The 23019-nt window shown below is 40.8% G+C and overlaps 1 protein-coding gene across 1 annotated transcript in view; it reads left to right on the forward strand.

Moving 5' to 3' along the window:
• Window positions 1-23019, forward strand: part of zc3h3 (zinc finger CCCH-type containing 3) — a 272870-nt gene that overhangs the window by 214487 nt on the left and 35364 nt on the right. The window contains exon 10 of the mRNA XM_043687898.2: window positions 16387-16580. Coding sequence (XP_043543833.2) covers window positions 16387-16580 — 194 coding nt within the window. The remainder of the gene's footprint in view (window positions 1-16386; window positions 16581-23019) is intronic.

The following is a 23019-nucleotide window of genomic DNA, read 5'->3' on the forward strand; positions in this document are numbered from 1 at the left end:
AATCATCTCCATAAAGAATAAAAAAAAGAAGACTTGCCTCTATCTACCATCTTCCTTTAATCCCAACTTACTGTGTTTTTAAAACAATGAAAAATTTTTCAACTCCAGTCGCTGGGAACCCACCAAGCTCCTATAAATAATAATGGTAATGACCAGATTCCCCCCTTTTGTGATCTTAATTTCAGGATAAAAATGGGCCAGGACATTGGGTAGTACTTCCTCAACTTTTTGTAACCTTCCCCTACCTTTGAATTTATTTCAATCTAGGTTTACATTCCAATAAATCAAATTGTAAAACACAATTTTAGTAGCACAACTTTTCACACCTTACTCTATTGTTGCCAGGAGCTCTTGTGATACAGTTGGAGAGTAACTATTACCGAGCTACTCAATCATGGCACCATGTGTGCCTAAATTAAACATCAATATATAGTCACTTTTTTGTTTAGGGAATTGTCACATAACTTAATGTTTATATGGCTCTCTATCATTGAAAGTAGCTTCCACTAGACGGCATAAGCATCCTGCTAGATGTCTTAGCCTTTATCTCAGTGGGGGGTCGGAATACAAAATCAAGGAAACAATACTTGTAAAGAGCTTTGCTCAGATCCTTTCTGCCAAAATACATTTAGATTTACCTTAGACGGATTTACTAGGATTCTAGTAGGGCCTAATGTCCTTATGAGGCCAGATTGTATACACTTGATTTTCATTGTCTTGTATTTAGATAATTATATCATGGATTTCAAATGATAAGGTAATTTGTTAGGATTGAAGCAATCTTGAGAATCAGCATGCACAATATTAAAGTCAGAATTGGATCATTTAGAGGTAAAATCAGAAAGCACTTTTGTTCTTGACTAAGCCAGACCACTCAAGACATTCTTTAGCAGGCAGCTCAGACCGTAACTTTGCAATTTGTTTTGGTAAGTGTAAGTGAAAATTACCCAGATTAAGTTAGCTAGGTTGACAACTAGATTTTAAAATAGATAAAAGTTTATTCACAAAATTGGACAATGAAACACAAAGAACAGAATAAAGAACCCCTACAGAACTCAACCTATCCAACTAGACTTAATTGTGCTATTCCAAATATGCACAACAGTCCCAATAAGCAAATTCCCTTAAAAAACCAATATAAACAGAACACATGCTTACAGATTGAAGTTGAAGGGCAGAAAGAGAGAGAGATTAGATTAGATAAGATTACTTACAGTGTGGAAACAGGCCCTTCAGCCCAACAAGTCCACACCGATCCGCCGAAGCGCAACCCACCCATTCCCCTACATTTACTCCTTTACCTAACACTACGGGCAATTTAGCATGGCTAATTCACCTGACCTGCACATCTTTGGACTGTGGGAGGAAACCGGAGCACCCGGAGGAAACCCACGCAGACACGGGGAGAATGTGCAAACTCCACATAGTCAGTCACCTGAGTCAGGAATTGAACTCTGGTCTCTGGCGCAATGAGGCAGCAGTGCTAGCCACTGTGCCACCATGCCGAGAGAGAGAGAGTTTCCACACAGCCCCCTGTTGAACCGCCACCAGTTCAAGACTGAACAAACTGCTCAGCTCAGCTAGAGAGCTACCCCCACTCCCCTTTCTTTATACAGGTCACTTCCAAAATATGACCACTTTGGCCTGAAGTCTCATCAGTTTACATATAAACAAAAGGCTTCTCAAAATCCTTTTCATCTCTGTACCAAACCAGACTGATCAGAGCCTGGCCTGGTTTATTACCCCTCTGAAAAAAATCAAGAACAGAGTATCCTTGAGGCAAGGAACAGCTTTTAGAAAAGAAAAGGACCAGCTTTATGTCACTTTTTCCCTTGATAGTGGAAATTTGGAACTGTATCCTCCTAAAGGCTGTTGTGTTGAACAGCCTGTCGTCTGGCAGTCTTGAATTATATTTGTCACAGCTTTTTTATAGTAAAACTTTTCCTACAGTATGAGTTAATTTAAATGTGAGAAGTTATGAGGAGATGTTAGCATAATGTCACTCGATGAGTAATCTCAATGGCCATGGTAATGCTCTGTGAAAGTGGGTTTAAGTCCTGCCATATTAGATGGTGAAATTTATATTTAATTAATAAATATTGAATTGAAAGCTAGTACCTGTAATGGGGCTGGTCAGGCTATAATCGACTGTTATAAAATCATGTATGATTAACTTATGACCTTCACAGAAGGAAATCTGCTATCCTGAACAGTCTAGTCTACATGCGATTGAAGACCCACAACATTTATGGTTGACTCTTAACTGTCCTCTGAAATGGCCGAACAAGCCGCTGTGTTCAAGAGTATTGAGAGATGGACAACAAATGTTAGCGTTGAAATGATGCCCACATCTCATAAAAGAATGTGTTATATAGACTCCATAATACATTTCAACATTTCACAATAGCCATGCCCCCCCCCCCCCCCCCCCCACCAAATACACGCAAGATTGGGTTTGCTAAATTAAGAGTGATATTTAACTATTCTAATGTCTCGACTTTAAAATTATCATTTGAAGTCAGAAATAAGAGAACAGAAACTGGAAATAAATAATCCTGAGTTGGATCAAAGTGCTGCAGCCAAGTACCTCAAATATGAATCATTTCCGTCAGACATTGACTGATTTGTGTATTTCCAATGCATTTATTTTCTTTCAAATTTAACTTGGAAAATGTTCAGAATTGTCTACTGCTGTTGCATTACAGGGTTCTTTCTCAAAGTGTTAAAATAAGCAACAAAACTCAGTTTAAAAATACAAGCTTGACTGCTTTCTCTTACTAGAGTTTGGGAGACCTAAGAACCTGTCAGTGGACATGTGTACGCTGTAAATGTGTCATCAGCCAAGCATCAGGCCGTAACTGCAACCTGACAGAGAAAGAGTGGTGTGCATGTAGAAATGTGAGCTATGGACTAAATTATTATTGCACAAGTCAAATGCACTTTCAGGAGCAGCTGACAGTAGATATTCGTTTGAAAGTGGGAGTGAAATCCATTAGTTAAATATGAATTGATGCCGCTTTGTATGAATGAGGATTTACACAGATAATTATAGATATAATAGACTTCTTTAATGAATGCAATTTGTTAAATAGGTACTCAATTGTAGGAGTTGTACAAGGACTGATTCTATCTACACCATTTTGCATACTGCTTGATTAAAAACTTGGGATATCAAATTTGTAAAGTTGATTCTCAATTGAATGAAATCTTCTAATTCATGTCAAATGCTTCAACAATCTCTAATGCAGAGTCCTGACGTCTAGGCTGAGAACTCTGGGTTTGGAGTATTGGAAGGTTTGCTTGTTGATTTTCACCCTTATTGTTGGACATTATGTGGAAATGGGGATGATGAAGGTGGGAAAAATCAGTGTGGAGGAGAAAGTGAGGTCTGCAGATGCTGGAGATCAGAGCTGAAAATGTTGCTGGAAAAGCGCAGCAGGTCAGGCAGCATCCAGGGAACAGGAGAATCGACGTTTCGGGCATAAGCCCTTCTTCAGGAATGAAGTGTGGATACTAGTTGAAGAAATGTGCCTGTTTTCTCTTATAAAAGACTGACTATATAGTAGAATCTTTACTGAAACAAAGCATGTTAGGATTGTTATCAGATTAATTTTGACAATGAGCCAGGTAAGGAGATTTTTAGCTAATACACTCCAATTCAGGCAACAAACTAGTAAATCTCTTCTGCACCTTCTTCAAAGTCTCCACATCCTACTCATACCACAGTGACCAGAACTGTGCATAGTCCCCCAAAATATCATCTGACTAAAGTCTAATACAGTTGCAACATGACTTGCCAACTTCTTTAATAGTGCTCCAACCGATGACAGCAAGCATGCCATATGCCTTCTTTACCACCTTATCCACTTGTGTTGCCACTTGTGGGGCACGATGGAGTTGGACCAAGATTCCTATGCATATCAATACTCCTTAGCATCCGCCCATTTACAGTCTCCTGTCCTCTTGTGTTTGACCTCTCAAAGTGCATCACCTTGGACTTGTCCAATTAAATTCCATGTGCTATTTCTCCATCTAACCCACCTAAGAATCCTCCAATAATTTCGCTACAACTGATATAAGGCTCACTGGCCTATAATTTTCTAGATTATCCCTAGTGCCCTGCTTAGACGAAGGAACAATATTGGCTATTTCCCTGTCTTCTGCAACCTTGCCTATGGTTAAAGAGGTTACGAAGATCTCTATGAAGGCTTCAGTAATCTCTTTCCTTCAGTATCCTGGGATAAATCCCATCAGGTCTTGGGAACGTTTCTAACTTATGTTTTTCAAAAAACCAAATACTATCTCCTCCTCAATATAGACATGCCTTAGAGTACCAATAAACCCTTCTCTAAACTTACCATCAACCAGTTCTTTCTCCTTGGTGAATACCATTGCAAAATACTCATTAAGGACCTCATCCACTTTCTCAACACACAAATTCCCTCCTTTGTCCTTAACTGGACCTACGCTTACCCTAGTTACTGTCTTGCTCCTAATGTAGTGATAAAATGCCTTGGGATTTTTCTTAATCTTACTTGCCAAGGATATGTCATGGCCCCTTCTAGCTCCCCTAAGTTTAAGTTTCTTTTAAGTTCTTTTCTGCTTCCTAAGTGCTTTTCAAGGGGCTTGATTTGATTTCTGCTTCCTAAACGTTCCCATGCATCCTCTTTCTTTTTTAACTGAACTTACAACATCTCATGTCATCCAAGATTCCTGAATCTTGCCATCCTTCCTTATCCTCACAAGGACAAGCTGATCCTGAACTCTGATCGACTGGCTTTTAAAAGATTTCCAAATGTCAGATGTGGATTACCTTCAAACAGCTGTGCCAATCCACTTTGAAGTTTCTGCCTAATGCTGTTGTAATTAGCCTTCTGCCAACTTAGCACTTCCACAAGGACCAGTCTTCTCTTTTTCCATAACTGTTTCGAAACTTGTGGAACTGTCATCTCTGTTCACAAAATGCTCCCCCACTGAAAATCTTGTCAGACTCATTCCCCAATAAAAGCTCTAATAAGACCCCTTCCCTGGTTAGACTGTCTGCATATTGTTCAAGAATCCCTCCTAGATGTACCTAACAAATTCTGTCCCATCTAAGCTCCTGACACTAAAGTAATCCCAGTGAATATTGGGGGAATTTAAAATCACCAACTACCCTGCCATGATCATCTTAGATATTTTTTCTCTAATTTTGACTGGCTATTGGCGGGCCTATTGTATAACCCCATCATAATGATTACATTTTCTTATTCTTAAATTCTACCCAATTTGAATGAGTTCTGCAAGATGTCCTTTCTTAGTACAGCTATCATTCTCTTATTCAGTGATTCAACTTCTCAACCCCTTTTACATCCGTCTGTATATCATTTGAAGCATTTAAACCCTGGAATGTTGAGCTGCCAGTCCTGTCCTTTTCTCAACTAAGTTTCTGTAATAGCTACCATGTCCTAGTCCTGTGTATTAATCCAGGCTCTGAACTCAAGTGCCTTATCTATTAAACTCACTGAATTAAAATAATTATACTTCAGACTGCTAGTCCTGCTGTGTTCATTAACTAGCCGTGCCTGTTGTTCCTACTAGACCGAGTTGATTTATCCCCGTCTTCTCTTCAAATATTCCACTCCACATGCTGGCCTATGGCTGTCGTTCCCACCCTCCTGTCACACCAGTTTAAACCCTCCTGAGTGTCACTAGCAAACCTCTCTGCAAGGATATTGATGCCCCTCCAGTTTAGGTGCAACCCCTTACTTCTTATATGGGTCCTTATCTGCATTGACAGAGATCCAAATGCTCCAGATATCTGAATCCCTTCCTCCTACACTCTTTTTAGCCATGCATTCAACTGTATTATCTTCCTATTTCTGCCATTACTGGCACGTGTCCCAAGGAGTAATCCCAAGATTGCAACTTTCGAGATCTGCTTTTCAACTTCCTGTTCATTGGAAGTGTCCCTGATTTGAACCTCATCAACTACAAACAATAATCTAGCAACCAATTACAGAACCTTACCCACTGCTCACCAAAATCAGATTTATCACTCTCACTCTCTATTCCTAACAAACGGCAATGACAAAATTAAGTACTTTATACTCAACTTCCCTTCTGACACTACTCACTCAGTCTCTGGACCTGGTTCCTGAGCAGCCAAACATACATCACTTTTTGAGTCATGACGTCACCTTTGGAACTCCTCTGGATTCAGCTTTATTCCTGCCACTGCCGCTCTGAATTACCTCAGTTCTGCTTTGATTGACCCCATTCCTCCAGTATCTATCCACTATCTCCTGCTGTTCACCCCCAGGTTTACTCTGTTATGCTGTGCTCCCATAGCCGCTGCCACTCGCACCACCTGACTCCCCAAAGCCTGTCAGTCATTGACAAGACACAAGTCAGGAGTGTGTTGGGATACTCTCCTCCTGGATGAGTGCAGTTTCAACATCACTCAAAAAGCTTGACAGTATCGTGGAAAAAGCTGCTCGATTGGCACTGATCCTCAAAATATTCACCCCACCACCACCATGAACAGTAGCAGCAGTGCATGCCATTGACAAAATACATTGTAGAAATTCACTAAGACCCCTTAGATAGCACCTCCAACCCTTGACCACTGCCACCTAAAGGAGATGTATGAGAGTGCCACCATCTGAAAGTCCCCTTCAAGCCACTCACCATTCTGACTTGGAACTATATTGTTGTTCATTCATTGTTACTGAGGCAAAATCCTTGAATTCTCACCCTTCTAGCACTCTGCTTATACCAACACTAAACGGACTATAGCTGTTGAAGAAGGCAGCTCATGATCACTTTTTCAGTGGCAACTCAGAAAATCAAAGTATATAATAAATGCTGGCCTAGCCAGCACAGCCACATCCTCTGGATGTTTAAAAAAAGTTATGTGGAGGAAAATGCCAAACAGAGACAGAAAGTGGACAAGTCCCCAAGACTACAATATATCCAATTTTAAGAACATAACTTACTGAATGTTGAGTCTTTTGAATGAGGTATTTAAATATGATCATAAGAAATGTTGGTGGATTTAAAGGGAGGGTGGGAGAAGCCTTCCACCCTGTAGGGATGAATGGAAGAAAATGACCGTTGGTAACTACACTCTTGAAATCCTTTCTGTACTTTGATTATCTGAACTCTGATCTGTAATTAACTGGAACACTTTGTTGCTGAATGAAAAAAAAATCCTTTTGAACCTTAACATTTATAATATTTCAGTTACAGCAGTGTTATTTTGCTGCTCATTACAACATATTCCGAGTGTCAATGATACCTGATAGCAAACTGTCATATAAGCATCCAAATGTTAAGATATCAGAATAGTTAGTGTTCATCATGCTGTGAGCCGAGAAATGCACTGCTAAGAAACTTTTCCCTAATATCTTACATAAATGATGATGGCCTATAAAAGCACCAAATTAAGAGTCACTTGCTAGAACAGAAATTGAATATTGCTGATAGATATGTTACCAACACTCTTCATTGTGTGCCCATCAGGGAAAAAAAAGAGTATCAAATTTCAAGCAGTCACAACAATGTATACTGCAAAGCAAAGGGAATGCTTGGCAAGTCTGGCCAAGGCATTGCCAAGGAGAAAGCAAAGAGAAATGGAGGCTTCTTGAGCTCCCTACTAATTCAAGCATTTGTACATATGTCACATTCCTTTCTTTGCAGAGATCATGTTCTTGTGTATCATTGAATGTCACTTCTAGCAAGTATTAATGAGCCACATTGCAACCTTGACTGATTATTTAAATTAGTTGTAGCCATTAGCACATTCAGAGCTGTCCAGCAAGTGCTGTCCAGTTGCAGAATCACATCTAATAGTACACATTTTATTTACATTTTCTAGATGATAAATATATTTCTATTGAGTGAAATGTTCTCTGCAAATAAATGAAATGTTTTCAAGCCTTGTATCTTTTTTAAAATTACCATATGGAGCCTATAGTTTTACGATGCTTTCAGCACAACAATGCCTCAGCCATCAAAGTTGACTTACCAACTAATCAGCATCCCTTTTCATCTGAGATACAAATGGTTGTGATCATTTGAAACTATAGCACTGAATCTTAAGTTTTTCTGTCTAAAGGATATTGTAAAACTTGAAAAAGTTAAGAAAAGGATTTGCAGGGATGTTGCCAGGATTGGAGGGTTTGAGCTGTAGGGAGAGGCTGAATAAGCTTGGGCTGTTTTCTCTGGAGCGTCGGAGGCTGGGGGGTAACCTTATAGAGGTTTATAAAGTCATGAGGGGCATAGATAAGATAAACAGACAAGGTTTTTTTCCTTGGGATGGGGGAGTCAGAACTAGAGGGCATAGGTTTAAGGTGAGAGGCGAAAGATATAAAAGGGAACTAAGTGGCAACTTTTTCACACAGAGGGTGGTGTGTGTATGGAATGAGCTGCCAAAGGAAGTAGTGGAGGCTGGTACAATTGCAGCATTTAAGAGGCATCTGGTTGGGCATATGAATAGGAAAGGTTTAGAGGGATATGGGCCAAATACTGGCAAATGGGACTAGATGAAGTTAGGATATCTGGGCAGCATGGATGAATTGGACCAAAGGGTCTGTTTCCATGCTATATATCTCTATGACTCTAAGTCCAAGTTGGGTTGAATTCTTTTGGGCAGATCGCCACCATGAGGCCTAACATTTTTTTTGCCATAATGTTATCAAAATTGCCTCGTTAACTATTTACCCTGCCCCCACAGCATCCATCGCATCTGATTCCAGCCTCATCTTATCACATGCTGTTCCTGCCATAGCTTGCCACTTTGTGGATATCCTGTAATTCACTAATATCCCTCAAGTCCATGCCATCATTAAAAGCCCACTGTGCACCCTGGAAAACATTGTCAGTCTGGAGCTGCCCTGCAAGGTTCCTAACATTTGCCCTGGACACAAAAGATAGAGGGAAGTTGCTTATGGGCAGGGAGCTGGAGGAACTACTCCATGGTATGGTGAAGAGGTGAGACTTCCTTTGTCCTTAGAACCAGAAGTAGAGACAATGACACTAGACCATAGTGTAAGGTGGCCAGCTGGCTTAAAGGAGTCTCAGCTCTCTGGAGAAATGTACAGTACTGTAGGAAGAAGTCAGTGACTTTTTTCATTCTGTTGTCGTAAGTGGCACTTTCTCTCCAATACTCCACATACACTCTATCCCACCCTCACCATCACTAATTTTCTATGCCTTTTGTGCTTCCTACTCGCTCAGATCACATCCACCCACATCCATGTCAAAAGTAATAGTCTTGCCATCCACTTTCATCTCCTTTAACACTTGCCTCACTGTCACTCCAGGGGGTAAACAGGAGGTAAGAGCAGAAGGTGCGCTGCCTGACATTAAGCACCTTAGTAGCTGACTGACCGTGGCTTTGGACTAATGTTGGAAGTTGCCCTTAACTTACAATTCTTCTAAGTTTTCTTGCCACCGTGCAAAGGTTTGAGGTCCTTGCACAGCAGTAACAACCGGAGCTGGACGTCAATGGATCGCACATCGTTTGCCATACAAATGTCAGGCAATAACCATCTCCAATAAGCGGCAATCTAACCACCACCCCTTGTCACTCAATGGTGTTGCCATTACTAAATCCACTTGGAGATCAGTGTCGAGAGTGTGGTGTTGGAAAAGCACAGCAGGTTAGGCAACATCTGAGGAACAGGAACATCTCCTGCTCCACAGATGCTGCCTGACCTGCTGTGATTTTCCAGCGCCACACTCTCGATTACTAAATCCAACACTAACAACATCCTGTGGTTTACCATTGACCAGAAATTCAATTGGATTTGCCAAAAGGGGGGGAAGGGAGGGAGTCCAAAACTATAGGACATAGATTCGAGGTGAGGGGGGAAGACATAGAAGGGATTGAAGGGGCAACTTTTTGATGCAGAAGTTGGTGCATAGATGGAATGAACTGCCAGAGGAATTGGTGGAGGCTGGTATGATTATAACATTTAAAAGGCATCCGGATGAGTATAGAGCTAAATGTTGGCAAATGGGACTAGATTAATTTAAGATATCTGGTCAGTATGGACAAGTTGGACTGAAGGGTCTGTTTCCATGCTGTATAGCTCCATGACTCTACTGAGGAACACTCCTTCAGAGAGCAGTCAGTGCCTTTGTAAAATCCCCATATATTGGTTACATGCAAAAAATGTAGCTAACTTGTTGAAAAGAATCCCTGACCTAAGTAAATATAACATGAACTGTGTTTAATAAAAATATTCAGGCAGTAGTTTCAAACTTTTAGCCCAATAATGACTGAATTTAAGATTTTTTTTTAATCCAGGCTTCTGCTTTACATTTTTGTCGAACCATGGAGTTAAATCCTAAAAGTATCAGTAAAAATGAATTCATTATATGTACAGTACTAATAACTGATTTTGACTAAATTAGTTGCCACAAATTGGTGGCAGCAAAGATGTTATCTAATTTTAATGAGTAGGTTCTAACCTGTAATTCACTAATAAGTATTTAAACACTATCATATTGAAACTTGCATTTCACTTCTGAAATTTGATTATGTTATGCAACAATCCAAAAGCTTTTGTAAGTTTCCTGACTATAACACTTGCCGTTATTCCACACTCCGTCTATAGACAGTCTACACTCGTCAATAGAAATGACTCACTGGGAGCTATCTATTATGCTCTATCTTCATCTTCTGGGCTCCGCATTTAATTCAACCTTTTTTTTTCCCCAAAGGTAGTCCCTTTGACTATTTGATAATCCTTAGTTTGTTGTCATCATCCATTGGCTATTAATCACAATCATAATCAACACGTTGACTGGATTTATTGCTTTCTGTATTGCCCACACTTAGTTTTCTAAATTCCAGTTAATTTAACCTTCGTTTGTGTAATCTCACCTAATTTAACCCTTGGACTTTAGGTTTATGCAGTCTAAAAGTCTGTACAGCACTCCTTCTGAGATGTGCTCAGAGCATCCATGCTTGGATTATCCAGGGTTTGTATGACTGTTGAAGGATAAAATACAAGTTGGAATCTTTCAGTTGGAAAGTAAGGCCAATTTTAAACTATTTTATGTCAGTTAAGTTTGACAAGTTGTGCATTGTCAACCCTGTAGATATAAAGGCCTTCAATCCAATAACATTTTTTGACTGTTTTCTGTATCTGTTCATGACATGTTAATGATACATGGTCCTGGCTCCTAGGATGTCATCCTGGGACTGCCACTATTTCTAGCTTTTCATCATTCCAAAAGTAGTTTGATGCGTTAGCCTAGGTATTCTACTTATATCGCACAATCTGGAGTTGCACATTGGTGGGACCCTGTGGATCATAAACACAGCTGATTTGTGGGATTTGCCTGGGAAATTAAAAATTCCGATGGGCAATTTCCCCTGTGACTGGAACACCTTTTAAACTCTTCCCCCCACCCAGCACCCATCACCCATCCCGCTTTGACTTGCCCCAATCCCATGCTAGACCAGAAGGACTCCCTACACAATCAAAGCCCTTCAGTCCCACGTCATACCCTTCGCCAGCCCTGATTTTCCTTCACTAGATGTGACGTACATCTCCCCTGACTTCTCCTAACCCGTCTCACATAGCCTGCACCCTGGCATTCTATCTACCTGACACCCCAGCCTATTAACCAAATTCCTGAGCACCAGATTTAGTTTAGATACTTACCCTTTCACAGTAGTTGTCAACGTGTCTAACTGTGCTGCTGGATGTTTAACTCTCAGAACACAACATGGAACAAAAACAAAAACACAGGAATTGCTGGAAAGTCTCAGCACATCTGGCAGTAACTGTGGAGGGAAATCAAAGTTAACGTTTCTGGTCCAATAATTCTTCTTCAGAATTGAAAACACTAACTAAATAGTTGATTTGGATTAAACTTCAGTATGAGGAACAATGTTGAATTCAGGTATGCTCTGCATTTCTGAAGGAGCCAGGATCAAAATTCCCAGCTGGAATATGGAGCTCACATATTTACTGTGAGCAGAGTGGTGATCCAACTTTTTCCTCCCAACATCTGGGTTGTTTTTAGGTCCAAAGTTGATTTGCCATAGTTTTGTCCATTCGATAAATCAATTTATATCCCTATGCTTGTATCTGCATGTCATTGACAAATGAGGATACATCATCTAAGTCCTTAGTAAATACAGTGAATATTTAAGCTCCTCGCCCAAATACTTGAGAGGCATTACAATTGATATCCTGCCAATTAAATCTTGTTCATTATCCCTACTTTCTATCTCTTATTACTCAGTCAGTTTCCTAATCAGTGCAATTCTTTGCCTTCAAGTCCATGAGTATTCCAAGACATCTTTTGCAGTTTTATTGTCAGATGTAGTCTTTTTTTCCTATTTGTTTTTAATAGATATGCTTCTTTCCTTTTTTTGTATTTACTGTAAAAGTGAAGTGACTGGAAAAAAAACTTAAAGAAAAAATGTGTAACATTGTTCTTGTGCATCTGAAACCATTCAATTAACCGCTCATGTTGTGGTTAATTCTTAGTGTTCAGGCAGTCTGATGAATTATAATAACTAAGACATCCATTACTTTTTATAGCTTGAACTGATCTTGCACAAACTTGATAACTGTACTGCAGTAATAGTGTGTAGTGGACTCCACTATGATATTTCACTTTACCAGTTACTGAATATTTGGGATGCAATAGATTCTGAAGCAAGTTATCTGTGTTACTGGATTTGTGGGATGCAAAAAAATGAACAGACTTCAACAAAATCACGACTAAGATCGTTAAGACGATGTGCGTGTTTAGCTATAGGGGTAACTGAAGCTATTTTACTTCTCATGCTCTGACCTGACAGTGTTGAATAGGATAAGACATCAGTTCTTAGATAAGATGGTGTTGTAGCAGTAATGTCACTGAACTGTAATCCAGTTTCTCAGGTCAGTACTCTTGGAGATATGGTTCAAATTGCACCTATTTAAATTTAAAACCATATGCAATATTTACCTGTTCCAGAGCTCAACAATGTGGTCTATTCTTAACTGCCAGAGTCGAGCGACTTCACTGGTTTTACCAGTCAAAATTACAACCCTGAAAGAGTTTTTTGTAAATCTGCAAGAGAAGGCAGCAGAAACATGGGAGTCCAATGGACTCTAGTCACATCTGGGTGGTAGGTCTCTGTGGGAGAATCCCTGAATTGTTACAGCACAGCAGGAGGCCATTTGGCCCATGGTACCTACAGCAGCTTTTTAAACAGTCACCATTACCTCGTGCTGACCTCCTGTTTTCTCCGCTGCATTGCTGCACACTGTTTCTATCTAAATAATTATCCATTGCCCTCTTCAGTGTCTCAGTTGAAAATGCCTCCGCTACACTTTCCAGGTAGTGTATTCCATACCATTTATATGGTGTGAAAAAGGTTTTTCTCACATCACCCTTGCATCTTTTGCACATTAGTTAAAGTTACTCCCTGTCATTATTGTTCCTTTTACGAATGGGAACAACATTATCCTATCTACTCTATCTCGACTTTCATGATTCTAAAGCATCTCTGTCTCCTTTCAGCCACCTTTTCTCCAAGGTGAAGAGTCCCACATTAGAGTCATAGAATCATTCAGCATGGATACTGATTCTTACATCCAACCAGTCCATGCCGAACAAAATCCCAAACTAAACTCATTCTACTCTCTGTTTCTGGGTCATATCCCTCCAAACCTTTCCTATTCTTGGTATTTATCCAACTATCTTATAAAGCTTTTAATTATACCCACATCTACCACTTCCTCAGGAAGTTTATTCCACGAACAAACCATCCTCTGTGTAAAAGATTTGCTCCTTGTGTCTTTTTTAAATCTCTCTCCCCTCACCTTAAAAATATGCCCCCAGTCTTGAAATCCTCCATCCTAGGGAACAGACAACTATTATTAACTCTTATCTATAGCTCTCACTATTTTATAGACTCCTGTAAGGTCCTCTCTCAATGACCTACACTGCAGTGAAAGCAGTCCCAGCCTATCCAGACTTTCTTTCTAACTCAAACCTTCCATACTTGGCAAAATCCTGCTAAATCTTTCCTGAACCCTCTCTAGCTTAATAATGTCCTTCCTTTAATTGGGCACCGAACTGGAAACAGTATTCCAGAAGAGGACTCACCAATGTCCTGTACAACTGCAACATGACTTCCCAGCTTCTATACTCAAAGGACTGAAAAATGAAAGCATGCGTGCTAAAGGCCTTTTTTAACCACCTTGTCTATACATGATGCAAACTTTAAAGAACTAGGTCCCTCTGGTCAACAGCACCTCCCAAAGCCCTACCATTAATTATATAACTACATCAATCTGCCTGTATAACTGAAGTTTTTCATTTGTGGAACTGTACTAGTGAATCACTTTTGTACTCTCTCCGTGCATTCATACTTTTCCCATGCTGTGTCAATTATAAAGGATGAAATTACGACACATCTGGATAGCAGTAACAAGATAGGTCAGAGTCAGCATGGATTTATGAAGGGGAAATCATGCTTGACTAATCTTCTGGAATTCTTTGAGGATGTAACTCTGAAGATGGATGAGGGAGATCCAGTGGATGTAGTGTACCTGGGCTTTCAGAAAACCTTTGATAAAGTCCCACATAGGACGTTAGTGAGCAAATTTAGGGTGCATGGTATTGGGGGCGAAGTACTGACTTGGATTGAAAATTGGTTGGCTGACAGGAAACAAAGCGTAGTGATAAACAGCTCCCTTTTGGAATGGCAGGCGGTGACCAGTGGGGTACCGCAGGGATCAGTGCTGGGACCGCAGCTTTTTACAATACATATTAATGATATAGAAGATGGTATTAATAGTATCATTAGCAAATTTGCTGATGATACAAAGCTGGGTGGCAGGGTGAAATGTGAGGAGGATGTTAGGAGATTACAGGGTGACCTGGACAGGTTAGGTGAATGGACAGATGCATGGCAGATGCAGTTTAATGTGGATAAATGTATGGTTATCCACTTTGGTGGCAAGAACAGGAAGGCAGATTACTACCTAAATGGAGTCAAGTTAGGTAAAGGGGAGTACAAAGAGATCTGGGTGTTCTTGTACACCAGTCAATGAAGGCCAGCATGCAGATACAGCAGGTAGTGAAGAAAGCTAATAGCATGCTTCATAACAAGAGGGATTCAATATAGAAGCAAAGAAGTTCTTCTGCAGCTGTATAGGGCCCTGGTCAGACCACACCTGGAATACTGTGTGCAGTTCTGGTCTCCAAATTTGAGGAAAGACATTCTGGCTATTGAGGGAGTGCAGCGTAGGTTCACGTGGTCAATTCCTGGAATGGTGGGACTATCTTACGCTGAAAGATTGGAGCGACTGGGCTTGTATACCCTTGAGTTTAGAAGACTGAGAGGGGATCTGATTGAGACGTATAAGATTATTAAAGGATTGGACACTCTGGATGTAGGAAGCAAGTTTCCGCTGATGGGTGAGTCCCGAACCAGAGGACACAGCTTAAAAATAAGGGGTAGACCATTTAGGACAGAGATGAGGAGAAACTACTTCACCCAGAGAGTGGTGGGTGTGTGGAATACTCTGCTCCAGAAGGCAGTGGAAGCCCAGTCTCTGGATTCTTTTAAGAAAGAGTTGGATAGAGGTCTCAAGGATAGTGGAATCAAGGGTTATGGAAATAAGGCAGGAACAGGATACTGATTGAGGATGATCAGCCATGATCATAATGAATGGTGGTTCTGGCTCGAAGGGCAGAATGGCCTACTCCTGCACAAGTTGTCTTTGTCTATCCAGAATGGTACACAATAATTCAGCTGAGGTCTAACAAGTGTCTTACACAAGTTCAACATCACCTCCTTGCTCTTGTGCTCTAGGGCTTTATTAATAAAGCCAAGAACACACTATACTTTATGAAATGCTCTCTCCACCTGTTCATCCACCTTCAGTGAGCTGTGCACATATATGCCAATGTCTCTCTGATCCTGAGCCCCTTTTTAGAATTTCAAAGATGCAAAAGTATCTCTCTAATTTATTATCAACTCTCAGCTCAATGATCTCTGATTTCCTCAAGACTGATGCATTCACAGAGTAGATTTTGTTATATCCATCTCTTCTCTGCACATGGGCCTCCTCTTTCCAAAACCTTTTATTGACATCTCTAAATTGCCCTGTGTTCCTGATGTTATGTTCCTGCTGGGATAATTACTTCAAAGTCTAAGGTATATTCTAAAGTGATATAGAAATTACTAAAGTTTGGGTTGTGTGGAGCATGGATGGAACTGATTAATGTATTCTTTCACCTATTGTACTTGGGTCTGTTCACATGACGAAGTAGTTTAGCCTTTACTCTTTGTCGATTTGTAAAGGCTGTCCTTCGTGCATTTTCAATATATGTTCAATGAAGAGTTTCTGACATTTAAAGAAAATGTTTCTTCTCCAGTGCAAAAAGAAGCACACACTTGTTTGTCCTGAATTCTCCAAGACTGGGAGCTGTGCGCAGGGTTCCAAGTGCAAGTTGCAGCACCTACAGCGGAAAAGCCACAAACGAAAACACACTTCTGATACAAGTCAGGATGGAGTGGAAGAGGAGGGTTCGGCTTTAAAGCAAGTTAAGCTCATAGATGACAAAGAAAGGTAAAACAAGTTGATTGCCCCTGGGAATTGTGATAAACAATGATTAGTCATAAGATATTTTACTCTAAGTATATGGGGAATTAGCAGTTGAGTTACATACCAAAGAATGCCTAACTTTTGACCTGTTCTTGTAACTATAATATTTATGTGGCTGGTCCAGTTCAATTCATGGTCAATAGAAACCCTCATTTGACCATCAGAAGTGAGTGATTAGATGTCATCACCCAAATGCTGGCCCAAAATTTCTATAAAACGATTTTCTAGTCACCTGCACTGTAAATTTTAAGATTTCTTTTCAAAAGCCAAGTAATGTTGCTAAAACACATGAGAAAGATTTAAAGCAGCTTATACTTATGAATTTCCTCCACTCAATAAATTCTGAATCTCAACCATGACATGAAGAGAGCAGAGCTGCAGTAGACCTAAGACAGGCAGTCAGCAGCACCTAGACAAGTAGACAAGAGGAGGACCCTGAGATCAGAGGTCAACAGCATCCAGAGGAGCAAGCAAGAATAGGGCCCCGAGACAGGATTTTGTGAGAGACTGTGTACAATGAAATGAACAGAAAGCTGTAAGTTAGTTGGATAATGTAAGATTTGGCCAAAGATAGGTTGGGCCAGGGCACTTGCCTTCAAGGCAGCAGCAATAGGTCTACCAGATTGGGAAACTAAATCTGTATTACCAGAGGAAACTATTTTGTTGATTATTTGGAGTCTTAAGTTCTGTTAGTGACTGTATTATATGGGTTTATCAGCACTAGTAAGATTGTAATTTTTTTTATTTGTTCATGTGTTGAGTGTGTAGGTAGCATTTATTGCCCATTCCTAGATACTCTTGAATGTGTGCCTTCTTGAACCATTGCAGTCCATTTTGTATAGGTACACCCACAATGCTGTTAGGAGGGAGCTCCAGGAGTTTGACTCAGTAACACAGAAGGAACGCTGATATATTTAAACGTCCGGATAGTGAGTGACTGAAGGGGAAACTGCATCTGGTGGTGTTCCTACGTATCTGCCACCCTTGACCATATAGATGGTAATGGCCGTGGATTTGGAAGTTGCTATATAAGGAGTCTTGGTAAATCTCTGCAGTATGTTTTGTAGATAGTTCATTCTGCTGCTACTGAGTGTTGTTAAAAGTCACATAACACCAGGTTATAGTCCAACAGATTGACCTGGTGTTGTGTAATTTTTAACTTTGTATACCCCAGTCCAACAACGACGTCTCCAAGTCATGACTACTGAGCGTTGTTGCTGGAACACTGTGAATGTGGTGCCAGCAGAAAATACGATCAGGAGTAGGCCGTTCGACATTTTGATCTTTCTCCGCCATACAATAGGATCATGGCTGATCCTCTGTAACATCTATTGAGTTGTATTCCTACTTTCTCTTCATGTCCCTTAATGCCTTTAATATCTAAAAAATCTATCAGTCTCTTAAATATGCTCAGTAACCTGGCGTCCAGAACCTTCTGTGGTCACAAATTCCACTGATTAGCCACTCTGAGTGAAGGAATGTTTCCTCATCTCAATCCTAAATAGCCTAACACATATCCTGAGACTGTGATCCTTGGTTATAGCCTTCCCAACCAGGGGAACCATCTTTCTTGCAGTTAGTCTGTCTAGCCTGCTGGAATTTTGTATGTTTCAAACAGACGCCCCTCATTCTTCTAAACTCTAGCAAATGAGTCCTCATAATCTGTCCTTAATCTCTTCTCATTATCTGCTCATAAGACAATCCTGCCATCCCCAGTATCATCCTAGTGAGCCTTTGCTGTAGTCCCTTTATGGCATGTATGTCCACTCTTAGATGGGGAGAATAAAACTGTACATAATACTCCAGGTACAGTCTCACCAAAACTCTATATAACTGAAGTTAGTCATCCCTACTTCTGAACTCAATTCCTGTTGCAGTGAACTTTAGCCTTTGCAATTAGAAGGGCTTATGCCCGAAACGTCGATTCTCCTGTTCCTTAGATGCTGCCTGACCTCTGCGCTTTTCCAGCAACACATTTTCAGCCCTTTGCCATTAGCATCTGTTTTGTCCTGAATGGTGTCAAACTTCTTGAGTGTGGTTGGAGCTGCATTCATCCAAGCAAGTGGGGAGTGTTTCATCACACTTCTGACTTGTGTCTTGCAATGGTGAACATGCTTTGTGGGGTCTTGTGATGAGTTCCTCGTCATAGGATTCCGAACCTTAAGATCTGCTTTATATCCTCCACACTTACATAGCTAGTCCAGTACAATTTATGGCCAGCTGGAAACACCACCACTACACTCTTAGTGATTGTAGTACCATTGAATGTCAGATTTCACTGGTTACATGCTGTCTTATTGGAGATAATCATTGTCTGGCAGTTGTGGGACATGAATCTTGTCACAAGTCAACCCAGACCTGGATATTTTACAGGTCTGGTTGCATTTAGGCATGGACTGCTTCAGTATCTGAAGAGTCATGATTAGTGCTGAACGTTGGACAATCATCAGCAAATATTCCTACTTCAAACCTTATGATGAAGAGAACATGGTTGATGAAGCAGCTGCTTTCCATAACAAAATTAACAGCTGCCCTGACAGACTGCTGCAGAGATGTCATGGAACTGTGTGACTGACCTCCAACAAACAGCCATCTTCCTTTTTGCTAGGTATGACTCCAACCAGCTGAGAGCTTTCCCTGATTGATTCCGGTTTTGCTAGAGCACCTTGATATCACACGCTGTTAAATACAGCCTTATTGTTGGGGCAGTCACTCTAAACCTCACCTCTGGAATTTAGCTATTTTATCTATGTTTAAACCAAGGCCTAATGAAGGTGAGTGCTGAAAGGCTCAGTATTAAAGGGTTTAAGACATTTGAGACAGAGATGAGGAAGTTATTTTTCTGATGGTAATAAATCTGTGTAATTCTTTACAGCAGAGCGCTGTCGAGGCTAGGTTGTTAAATGTATTCAAAGCTGAGCTTGATGGATTTTGACTAGGTAAGGGGATCAAACATTATATGGATAAGGCAGAAAAGTGCCAAAATGCATAATCTTACATTCTCTGCCATTATATTCCTCTGCTGTCTGCAGTTTCTAAAAAATTAATGATTTGGAGATGCTGGTGTTGGACTGGGGTGTACAAAGTTAAAAAAATCACACAACACCAGGTTATAGTCCAACAGGTTTAATTGGAAGCACACTAGCTTTCGGAGCGTCGCTCCTTCATCAGGTAGTAGTGGAGGGCTCAATCCTAACACAGAATTTATAGCAAAAATTTACAGTGTGTTGTAACTGAAATTATACATTGAAAAATTGATTGTCTGTTAAGTCTTTCATCTGTTAGAATATCATAATAGTTTCACTTCTTTCATGTGTAAATCACAAAACCTTATTTTAAAAAGTTACATTCTCAGGTTATCTGTTAACAATGGTGAAGCAACACTACGGATTTCTTACAGAAACTCAGCACCCATGGACCAGTTGAACAGGGAACAATCCTCGTCATAGTGGATGTTTCCGCACGCTACACCAGCATCCCCAACAATGATGGCATTGCGGCAACAGCCTCAGTACTCAACACCAACAACTGCCAATCTCCAAACACCATCCTACAACTCATCTGCTTTATCCTTGATCACAACGTCTTCACCTTTGACAACCAGTTCTTCATCGAGACACATGGAACAGCCATGGGGACCAAATTTGCACCCCAATAGGCCAACATTTTTATGCACAGGTTCAAATAAGACTTCTTCTCTATGCAGAATCTCCAACCAACATTATACACCAGGTACATTGACGACATTTTCTTCCTCTGGACCCATGGCGAGGAGTCACTGATAAAACTACACAGTGATATCAACAAGTTTTGTCCCACCATCAAACTCACCATGGACTGTTCTTGACTATCTGTCTCATTCTTGGACACATGCATCTCCATCAAGGATGGACACCTCAGCACCACACTCTACCGCAAACCCATAGACAACCTCATAATGCTACACTTCTCTAGCTTCCACCCAAAACATATTAAAACTGCCATCCCCTATGGACAAGCCCCAGGCGTACACTGGATCTGCTCAGATGAGGAGGAACGTGACGGACACCTGGAAATACTCAGAGATGCCCTCACAAGAACGGAGTACGATGCCCAACTCATCGACCGCCAGTTCTGACGTGCCACAGCAAGGAACCATAATGAGACAGACACGTGCTGCAACCGACAGGCTACCCTTTGTTGTTCAGTATTTCCCAGGAGCTGAAAAACTACGCCATGTTCTTCGTGACCTGCAAAACATTATCAATGAGGATGAGCACCTCACCAAGGCCTTCCCCACACCTCCACTACTTGCCTTTAAACAACCGCCAAACCTCAAACAGATCGCTGTTCGTAGCAAGCTGCCCAGCTCTCAGGACAACTCCATACAACCCTGTTATGGTAGGCGCTGCAAGACGTGTCAGAGTGTGGACATAGATACCACCATTACGTGTGGGGACACCTCTCACCTTGTACATGGCAAGTACTCATGTGACTTAGCCAACGTTGTCTATCTTATACATTGCAGGCAAGGATGCCCAGAGGCATGGTACATTGGGGAAACCGAGCAAAGGCTACGACAACTGATGAATGGGCACCGCACAACAATCAACAGACAAAAGTGTTCCCTCCCAGTTAGGGAACACTTCAGTGGTCCAGGACATTCAACCTCGGATCTTCGGGTGACCATCCTCCAAGGTGGACTTCGGGACAGGCAGCAGTGAAAAGTGGCCAAGCAGAGGCTGATAGCTAAGTTCAGTACCCATAGGGAGGGCCTCAACCGGGACCTTGGATTCATGTCACATTATAGGTGACCACCATCGCACTATACGCACACACCATCCTACAACTCTCACAGGCACTCCTATACACACGGACACACATATACACAGTCATGCACACAGACATCCACACACACCCTTACAGACACACACACTCCCAAACACACACACACATGCACTCACTCACAGACTTAAGACACTCTGCACTCACTACACACACACACACACACACACACACTTTGTCACACTCACAACCCCCAAGCCAGACAGACAGACACACACACACACACACAAAGACCCACATGCACACATATATTTTGTGGGGTGAATTTGTACTTGCAGGGTTACATTGTACTTTACTCAAAAACTGCATGCATTCATGTAGAACTCCGATATCTCACTTTTTAGATTGGAATCAATCTAAACTTCATGGCATAGGCAGAGAACACAGGGGGCCAACACCTTCAACATATTGTCTAGCTATCACTATTGTTAACAGCTAACCTGAGATTGCAACTTTTTAAAAAAGGTTTTGAGATTTACATATGAAAGAAGTGAAACTATCATCTTCTAGCAGATGAAAGACTTAACAGACAATCAATTTTTCAATGTATAATTTCAGTTACATCACACAGTAAATTTTTACTATAAATTCTGTGTGTTAGGATTGAGCCCTCCATTACCACCCGATGAAGGAGCGACGCTCTGAAAGCTAGTGTGCTTCCAATTAAACCTGTTGGACTATAACCTGGTGTTGTGTGATTTTTAACTCTTAAAAACAAAGGAAAGCTTCAGAATTAATTGGTAGTTAATTTGTGTTTCTACCTGGGAGCAGATCTTATGTCCCATTACCATAAAGATATGTGAATCGTGAGATTCTTTACTCTAAGTTGGTTTTGTAAATTCTGTTCAAGCGTAACTAGCTGCAAGACTGGTTAATGTTTTGATGCTTTTAGAAAAGCAAGTAAGATATCTTGTCAACTTTGAATCTTTTATACTTCCTTGGAAATCAAGAGACAAAGCAAGACCCAGATCTAAAATAGAGTAAATATTAAATCTGACTCCTGTGGTGCCTACAGTTGGGTGCCAATATTCATTAAAAGGCAAAGTGGGAAAGGAAAAATGACTGGAAGCTAAAGGAAGAGGTTAGCTATAATCCTTTTAGTAAAAGGCAGTTGACTTAGTTGCAATTCAACTTAGAGTAATCAGCATTGTTGTAGTTTGAACCCATAGCAGGGTATTTGAAAACTAGCATGTTTTCTGATGAGTGATAAGCCCCTGCACAGGAGTTGCAGGATGGCCCATGCCTGTGGTATGGAATCCAGAGTCATGAGGGCAGTAAAGAAACTGGAGGGTTGCTTAGCCAAAAGCTGATTGAAGGAACCCCATGAAATTTGAACCTTGGTGAATAGTGGAGCACTGGGGAGAAATCAGAATGAATTCCAGAGAGTGTTGATGTACCTTTCAAATTGGTCCCAGGAAAAGAGAATGAACCTTCAAGGTTGTACAAGGGAACTCTTGGGAGGCAAATAGAAAGTAGAGGAGAAAGTGAGGTCTGCAGATGCTGGAGATCAGAGCTGAAAATGTGTTGCTGGAAAAGCGCAGCAGGTCAGGCAACATCCAAGGAACAGGAGAATCGATGT

This window comes from Chiloscyllium plagiosum, unplaced genomic scaffold, assembly GCF_037043375.1.
Source record: "Chiloscyllium plagiosum isolate Xiang-an unplaced genomic scaffold, Cpla_swu_hap1 HiC_scaffold_4, whole genome shotgun sequence".
NCBI lineage: Eukaryota > Metazoa > Chordata > Chondrichthyes > Orectolobiformes > Hemiscylliidae > Chiloscyllium > Chiloscyllium plagiosum.